At 60.4% G+C, this 8,901-nt stretch overlaps 1 protein-coding gene across 1 annotated transcript in view; it reads left to right on the plus strand.

Annotated features, from left to right (window-relative positions):
* PXDN (peroxidasin) overlaps nt 1-7,439 on the plus strand; it is a 71,597-nt gene extending 64,158 nt beyond the window's left edge. The window contains exons 20-23 of the mRNA XM_034659977.1: nt 1,825-1,945; nt 2,050-2,182; nt 4,652-4,765; nt 5,421-7,439. Coding sequence (XP_034515868.1) covers nt 1,825-1,945; nt 2,050-2,182; nt 4,652-4,765; nt 5,421-5,540 — 488 coding nt within the window. The 3' untranslated portion in view covers nt 5,541-7,439. The remainder of the gene's footprint in view (nt 1-1,824; nt 1,946-2,049; nt 2,183-4,651; nt 4,766-5,420) is intronic.
* The last annotated feature ends 1,462 nt before the right edge of the window (nt 7,440-8,901 follow it).

Genomic DNA, 8,901 nt, shown 5'->3' on the forward strand with positions numbered 1-8,901 from the left:
GAGCTGCCCGGGTTCAAGGGAGCTCCGTAAGCTTTGTCTTGTAGCTCAAAAGTCATGTCTAAAATACAGCAGAAGGAAGAATTAAGGTTTGACAGGACCGACTGTCGGCCGATACTTACTTTCCAGTCCACTTGAGCAGAGCAGCTCGCTTGCGCTCACCACAGGGTCCCATCAGTGCATTTGAAGACCCAGGCGTGAGGCTCACCCACAGGAGAACCCTGAGAAATGACGCCCGGGTGGGCAGTTTCTTTGTCTTTTATCAAAGTTACAAATTACCCCTTTGTGGGGATCGATGGGGCACACACACCCACACGAACACACAAAGGCACACATACGGTTTTGAAGTAATTGTGTTAATTTTAAAATACCACAAAGAATTCCTGTATTTCATCAGATTCATCCATTGTTGAAGTTTTATTCTATTACTGTTCTCTCTTCCCAGGATATGGGTGTCTGTGTACGAGCACACGTGTGCATGCGTGTGTCCGTGTGTGCATGCGTGTGTGCGTGTGTAAGGGGATACACATTTTCTCTAAATAGCCGAGGAAGTTGCAGACAGCATACCGCTCTCCTCCTGAATAGCTCGTGTGTGTGGGCAAGATTGGGGACGTGATCGTGGACGCACACTGTGTCCTTCCCGCAGCGGGGATCTCATGCTGAGCCCCTTGGCCCCCACTTTGCACAGCAGGCGCTGGGCCCGCCTTCTTCTGGACCCGCCGGCGACTCCCGGGGCAGCTTCAGGAGGTGTGCCAGGCGGCTTGTCCCACCACTGGCGACCCGGACGCGGGTTATCCAGCCGGAACGCGAATTCCACATTTGTTCAGTGGGGGCAGGTGTGAGAACGGGAATGTTTCTGGGCGTGGAAGGCAAAGGCCCTTCGTCTTTGAAGTGAGCTCCTACTGCACCCCCAAGGGGCGCGTGGGCTGCGACCCACGAACCCCGCTGGGCTGGAGAGTGCTTTGGCGTCAGCGCGCATGTCTCCTCCCGCACAGTGTGGCCCCGGGGTCTCTGGGGTCTGGTGCATTGATGCGGTGAACCCACGTCAGCGTTGGAATGTCAGGGGTTGGGTCCAGGTTCGGGTGGGAAGCTGAATGCTTAGCTGCTGAATTAAATCCCAGAACGCTTGGAGGGGTTGTCTGTGGGCTCTGCCCTGTGCGCGGGTGTGGGGGGCTTCAGGTCCCTGCCTTTGCTTTACGGCGGCGGTCATGGGCCGCTAGACCGGGCGAAAGGGTGAAGAGGGGGCAGGGGAGGAGACCAGCCGCACAGCTGCCGGTGTCAGCCTGTTCTCCAGTACTTTCTCTTCCTGGGGATTTCCGCCACGGCTATGCACACTCCAGCGTTGGGGAAGGGCCACATGTGGCCTTTGCCACGTTCCCGGCCAGGCCCGTCCTGGGCGGATGGGGCTCGGAGCGAAAGTGGGTGTTTGTGGGATGGTGTAGTCATGGCCGGGCGGGAGGGAGCCGAGGTGGAGCAGGGCCTGGAGGTGGGACGAGGGAGCACGGTGTGTGTGCCCACTGCACCCCGGCCGCAGAGGAAGGTGACGGGGTTGAGAGGACGGGGTGTGGCACGTCCATGGAGCCAGAGGCTGTCCTGCTGTCGGTGGGGAGCCCAGGCGAGGTTGGGGGGCTCCTGGGACAGGAAGATGCAGTCCCGAGGCCGTCTTGCCCGTGGAGGAAGGAGGGACGCGCAGGCGGCCCCTCAGACACTGCCCACTACGAGGCCACAGCTTGCATCATAGACGTGCTGTGAAGGCTCAGTGACGTCGGCAAGGATGTGCTTGATGTCTCTCGAACTAGAGCCTAACACCCCAAACGCTCATTTCAGACTGCAGGACCAGGGGACAGTTCAACATGTTTTCACACCACTTCCGAGGCAGGCGGTCTCTGGGGTTCAGCTACCAGGAGGACGAGCACGCCGGGGAAGTGGGCTCCGGGGGGACACCGAGGTATGGCCGTCTCCAAGACAGGGTCCTGGGTGCTGGGCGGGGGCTTCTGTGGCCACCTATGACGTGCTGAGGTCTGTTGGTGGCTTCTCCTTCTCCCCGAGCAGCATCGGGAAACACAGAAAGCATCCGGGCAATGCCACGGCCCCCTCCCGTGAGCGCCCACAAGTGCCAGGGACAAATGACTTCAAGGACTTCGTTCTGGAAATGCAGAAGACCATCACAGACCTCAGAGAACAGGTAAGCGTCCCTGCACATCCCGCGTCACAGACGGCGTTCTTGCTCCCGAGACCCTGCAGGGGGGAAATCTGCTCCAGCTCCCTGGAGCCGTCTGTCTGGGTGGCTCTTCTCTGGTGGCCTGTCCCTGGCCCGGCCACATGGGGCTGTTCTCCGGTTTCCCAGTGGCTGGGAAGCTCACTGTGGGCTGCAGGTGCCATTGTGGAGGGCACGGGGTCCCCGGAGTGGCCGCAGAGATCATAGGTCTGGAGGGGGCTCAGCATTAAGGTCATGAAGAATTCAGACCTTGGGTCCTGTTCCAAAGCCACTTCCTCAGGAATGTCGGTCTAATCCTTGTCCCCACGGAGGGGCCTGCTGGTCCAGTCCCCCTGGATGTGGGGAAGGGTACCCACCGAGGGTCTCCACAGTGGGCTCTTCTCCGAGGACCTGTCGGGTCTTGCAGAAAATGACTGGTCTGCCCTCCCCGGCCCAGAGAGCTTTCTCCTGTTCGCATGTCTGCGTCGGGTCCTCAGTGAGCTTTATGTACACACGAGTGGAGACTGAGGTCCCAGGTTAAGAATCAGTGTGCGGATCAGACGGTCCTGTTGGCACAGATGCCCGATGCTGTGGAAACCTGGAGACGGCCTGTGAGTGGTGGTCTGGTAGCAGGACCCCATTGCTAGTGTGGGGTCCTCAGTGCTTGGGCCTGGAGGACGTGGGGTCGTCTGTTCCAGCCATGTGCAGAGGTGCTCTGCTGTGACAGGCTCCAGGGGTGTGACATCAGGGGGAGGGGACACCTGGTACTGGGCGGAGGGCAGGGTTTGTGGCACTGACCTCACCTGCAGCCAGAGAGACACAGCCAGGCTGTGACAGGCACAGGGCGTCCCGGGGGCTCAGCCAGGCAGGCAGGTGCTGTGAGTCCTAGAGATGGTCACTCCGGGCTGGCCAGCTGGACCAGTGACCGACCACGCAGTGTGCACAGGTGAGGGGCACGCAGAAGGGAGAGGTCGCACTCTGCAGATGGCTCAGTGTGAGCAGAGGCTGGAGGGAGGACAGGTTGGCCCTGAGGCCAGTCGGCTGCCCCGTTTCCGCCAGTGCCCCCCGAGCCCGCCAGCCTCCGAGTCCACCAGCCTCTGAGCCCACCAGCTCCCAGAGCCCGCGAGTGCCCCCCGAGCCCGCCAGCCTCTGAGCCCACCAGCTCCCAGAGCCCGCCAGTGCCCCCTGAGCTCGCCAGCCTCCGAGCCCGCCAGCCCCCAGAGCCCGCCAGCACCTGGGACTCGTCTGTGGCTTCTTCCACCTGCAGGACGAAATAACACTGGTGCACGTGCCCTTCCCTCCAGGGCCCCCACATCTCAGGGCAAGGCAGCTGGTGGAGCACCTGCTGTGACTGCCGCCCGGGAGCTGCTGGGAAGTTGGCGGGCGTCTCTTAATGTGCATGGCTGGGCCTGGTTCACGCAGCAATGGTTGTACCCTAATCGCCGCCCAGGGAGACGGCGAGGTTTGTCTTCGCATCTTCCAGCTTTATGCTGAAATTTGGTTAGCAGCCACTGAGGAGAGACCCCCCCCTTTCCCCAGCAGCCCTGCCCAGCCCGTGGCTGCCGCTCCTGTGGCCGCAGGGACCCTCCTTGCCCTCATGATTTGGAAGACAGTTCTGAGGTCTGGGGACGTCAGGATCAGTGATGCTAACGAGAGCCTGCGTGTAAGAGGCGCTGCCTTCAGAGCTGCACCTGAGACCTGAAGGCGCCCGTGCCCTGGGCTGCTGCTCAGGTCGCCGTGCAGCGGGTGGGGCAGATGCCGAATGCGCAGGGCGAGGTGACCCGGACCACGAACACCATGTGGTCCTGTGCAGCTTGGAGGCCGTGCGGTGATCGGCGCAGTGTCACACGGAGTAGATGGAGGACGTTTAACCGCCAGGAGCACGCGGGAGGTCCGCGTGTTAATCCGTTCTTGGCGCTCCGTCCTTGATGGGAACAGATGCCCCACCTGCAGACACTTGGTTAGGCGGTTGCACCTGATTGTTTCCGTTCTCCTTCGTGGGGGTCGGGACTGAAGCCCCACCGGAGGACTCATAGATGAGGTGGGGGTTTTGCGGGGCTGCCGGACCCTCCACGGTGCAGAGACAAGCACGTCCGGCCACCGTCAGCGTCGGCAGCCAGCAGCAGGGACGGGGGAGGGGCGCCCCTGGGAGGTCCGCGGCTGGGGTTGGTGGCCCGTCACGGCCGCCCACGTTCGGGAGTCTCCGTGCAGGACGTTCTCGTCTGGGTGGTTCCTGCTTACGGTCCCGTGGGAGCCTGTCCTCCGGTCCCCTCTGGGCTCTTCTTTCCCTGCAGCAGCCATATGCTGCAGCCTGTGTCCCCCGTGACGCCGGGGTGCAGTGCTCCCACCGGGCTGTCCTGGAGGTTTCTGCAGCGTCCCTGACGAGCCGGAGGCACAGGTGCGCCCAGAGCTGACACCTTCGCCTCCCGTGAGCAGGCACATTCTGCTTTGCTGCAGATAAAGAGGCTGGAGTCCCGGCTCAGCACCGGGGACTGCACGGACGCCGACGGGGAGCCTCACGCCAACGGTGCCAAGTGGAAGCGAGACGCCTGCTCAGTCTGCGAGTGCCGCGTGAGTATGTGGCTCTGCCGGGGGACCCGGGGGCGTGGACTTCACTCCAAGGCAGGTGGCCCTGCTCGGAAGTGGGGGGCTCTTCCCCCAGGGCTCCGTTCAAGGTGGGCCTGCGCACCACTGCCCCAGGGAGCCACACGGTGTTTGCACCCGCGAGGAGGGTGGGCCTGCCACTGGTGGGGAAAGTAGACGGAGGTGCCATGGTGGCCGCGGTGTCCAGGCCGGAGCTTCAGGGAAAGGGATGTGTTTCCTGGTCCGGGGATGGGAAGGGGGCTCCAGGGTCCCTGGTGGTTGACCGGTTTGGGGATGGCAGAGCAGAGTGGGGACTGCGTGGTTCCCTGTGGTCTCTCCTACTTTGTCCTCCTCCTGGTGGACATCTGGGACGTGATCCTAGGGTCCCAGGTGTGGGACCAGGGGGCTGTGCTGAGCCTTTGGTCCTGAGCTGTCTTCAGGGTGGGAGGACAGTTGGGGGGAGGGGTGGGAACCTTCTGGAAGAAGTGCAGGGTGTCTGCAGCAATTATCAGGGGGAGAATCAGCCGTCGATTGCAAACTGCACCAAAGACCGGCACACGGTGGGAAGGGCAGACAGGCAGGGGGGTGATGTATGGGCCGTGTACCCCAGGAACTGATGGGTCTTGGCGCCTCTCTCCTCCAGGACGGGCAGGTCACCTGCTTCGTGGAGGCCTGCCAGCCTGCCAATTGCCCAGCGCCCGTGAGAGCCCGTGGGGCCTGCTGCCCGGTCTGCCCGAAAGATGGCACGGGGAAGAAGCCTTAGGCTCGGCGAGGCCTTCGGGGCCCTCCGCGCGTTGTCGAGACCGACGGCCGGCACGGGTCGTGTGGACGGGAGGGACCCCTTCTGTCTCAGTGGAGCGCAGGTGCTTAGACCAGAGCATTCACAGAGGAGAAACCACGGACACACGTCCTAACTTCATGTTAGATTCTCAGGTTTTTTATTTAATGTTTTTAATGAAATATTGGTGCTACTATTAAATTGCACAATTAAGTCATTTAGGCTCCTAAATTCACTTCCCCGGATTCCATACTGTTTCTTCTCGACCAAAAGTGAGTCCCGCTTGGTTCTGACACCTGGAGCTTGCAGACGAGCCCCCGCGGCAAGGGCGCGTCACAGAGCTGCTGGGAGGATGCACGCCGCAGTGGGAAGGGAAGCTGTGTGTGGCTGATGGACAGACTCGTAGGAGAGCCGGGGTGACGGTGTGGGCGGTGGGGCCAGCATCTCGTCCCGGAACGGACGGCCCTGCTGCTCGGGCACCCGCTCGCCTGCGACTCCAGCACCTCGCCGGTGAGAGTGGGATGAGGCCGCGTGCAAAAAGGCAGGAACAGGTTGGTTTTCACTACGGCTTGCGTGACGCTGCCCAGCGTGGACCAAATGTGAAGCCCCGTTCCTACTGAAGGCCTGCGTCCCTGCCAGTTGCCCGCAGCACACGCCGGGCTCTGTGTCCAGCCGGAGCGCCGAGGACGTCTTCCTCACGGAGGAGTCAGGTGCTGGGGACTTCCTAAGTTCAGGTTGTGTGAGTGCCTTAAAGAAATAAAATCGACCCCTTTACCTCATTTGTATTTTCAAAATGCATGACGTATGAAATTTCGCCCATGTTTTAGTTGTTAGGAATAGCAGAGAAATCACTTCCACTATGCAAAAGTTATCTTAGAATTCAGAGAAAAGCAACTATCATACCTCATGGCCTCTCTCTTCTTAATCGACCGGAAACCTCCTATTTTGTTCTAGATATAAAGTGATGTGTGTCCTGAGAAACGTGTCCCCGGACATGCAAGCTCAGTTAGGCAAGCATGTAGTTGAGTGCCCACCGCGTGCGGGCGCCGAGCTGAGCACAGACGCAGTGCCCCCCTGCCCCGCCGGGGAGGACCCCCGAGGAACACAGGTGGTCTCAGTATGTGACAGCGAGTCCAGGGTGGAGCGCTGTGGGGGGGCCGTCACTGTGGTGGCCGGGAGGCAGGTCTCCTGGCGATCGAGGTTGAGAGCCCATTCTGGGCCCAGCGCGGGCATCCTTCCGGAAGCAGGAGACGCCAGGCTCTGTGACCAGGCTGCCACAACCGCGGGGTGGGGTTAACAGTCCAGTCGTGAGAGTGTCCACAGTGGCTTTAAACACGGCCAACTTGACTTCTTGTCCTCGGATCATTAAACGGTAGATACTAAGTTGGTGTCTCGTGGGACACGGGACTTCTGGGAGATACCAAGTCACATAATAACCAAATCTTAGAATGGATTTCTGTCAGTGAGAGAGTAGGTAACCGTGTGTACAGAGTGATGGGTATGGAAGTTGCTCAGGTATGAGATGACTGCACACCCACGTTCCGAGCATGTCTGGAGGTGGCCGTGTGGCTTGGACTGTGTTCTCTTGGCGGGAGGGAGGCTGTCTGTGACTCACAATGAAGGTCTGTAACTGCAGTGGAACGTCGCGGGGCCCCCAGTTTCATCTCACACGCGGTGTCTGAGCTGCGGGCAGGGCCCAGAGGGACCCTTGGCGGCCGCTGCAGGGGGATCGCGGCCACGCAACACGAGTGTCCATATTTATTTACTTTCTAACTGTTGTAAACAGCCACGTGCCTTTCTGTGTTCATTGTAATCAGTTCATTACCAAAGAAGCGTTTGCACTATGTAACGATGCCGTCAGTTCAAATAAATGGGCCACGTTTTCAAATGGAGGCTGGTGTTCTTCTTTCCGTCAAGCCCGTCGTCAGGGCGGCCGCTTGCAGGCCCCCTGAGGCCAACAGCAGTTGGGGAAGGAGGCAGCTCCTGGAGAGAGCGGGGCTGCGCTGGGCACGTGTCCTGTGAAAATGTGAGACAGGAGAAGCAGGAAGAGGATTCGTTACCGTGGGCTCTGTCCTCCCAGGCGGCCTGGATGCTCTCGCGGGACCGAGGGGCTGGCTCTGGGCAGGTGGAGTGGGGTCTCGGGAGCCTATGGCAGCTGCCCCTGCCCCCGGGTGTGTCGTGCTGTGGATGAGGACGTGTCCTTGTCGGAGGGACTGTGTGACCTTGGCTGACACACGCAGCGGCAGGGAGGGTCCTCCAAGGGGCCATGTTTCAGGGCTGAGGGGACACCTGTCCCTGCTCCGGGCTCTGAGTGCAGGTGGGAGGGAGGACGCAGCTCCAAGGAGAACTGGAAGGATTTGGGGCATCTTCACGGGGCCTGGGGAAGGTCACTACTGTCGACAGTCACCATGAGAAGAACATTTAAATACTAGGGAAAATTAAATGAGTCTCTTAAATTTGCCAAATTGCTTCAGAATCCGACCCTTGAGCTGCTTTCAGGATCATGCCGAGTTATGGGAGCGGCGGCCGTCCGTCGTCAGCTGCCTTAGTGGGGTGTCTGTCAGTCTCAGCCGCGCAGCGGGAACGGACGGGCTTCACCCTCACAGGGACGGGGGAGCTCGAAGCCACCTTTTTGCAACTCTTCCAGAATTCAGCCGGCTTTGCCTAGACACGTGTCCTGCTGAGGGGTCATATTTTGTATGACATCAACAGATCGTCCGTTCCACTTAAGCTCAACTATGTCAGGGCTGCCGTGTGCTAGAGCTTGGGGGGTGGTGTCTGGGTGGAGCGGCAACACAGCGCGTTGGCCGAAGGTTGCTAGAAACTCTGGATGAGGTGCCGGTGGATACTGGACCCACCTCACTTTGCTCGGCCTCACCGGAGGAAACAGCCATGCCGTGTGCCGGCCTCACCTGTGCCAGTCACACCTGTGCTCTGTGCCGGCCTCACCTGTGGCGAGTGCCGGCCTCACCTGGGATGGCAGCCTCTGGAAGGGCAGGCAGTGGGTCTGGGGTGGGCGAAGCTGTCCTCGGCCCTGCTCTGAGCTGGCACAGTGACGGGTGTTGCCGAGACCCTTTCAGTCCAGTCCGCTGGGCTGGAGGAGCCTTGAGCAGAGAAAGCCACGGCGCAGGACGCAGGATGCAGGAAGGGTTCAGTTCACGGGGACCAACTGCCCCTCCGCCAGTGAGAGACAGTCGGGTGTGTTCCCACCCAGCGCTGTGCATTGGGGGAAGGTGTGTGCAGGGAATGGGCACCATTCACCTACTTTAAGTGAAACTGGTCATGTCAAACTTGCAAAAAGTGATCATTTGTATTTTGCTTTAAAAACTGAAGAAGGCATAGAAGC

Source organism: Ailuropoda melanoleuca, chromosome 4 (genome assembly GCF_002007445.2).
Source record: "Ailuropoda melanoleuca isolate Jingjing chromosome 4, ASM200744v2, whole genome shotgun sequence".
NCBI classification, from domain to species: domain Eukaryota; kingdom Metazoa; phylum Chordata; class Mammalia; order Carnivora; family Ursidae; genus Ailuropoda; species Ailuropoda melanoleuca.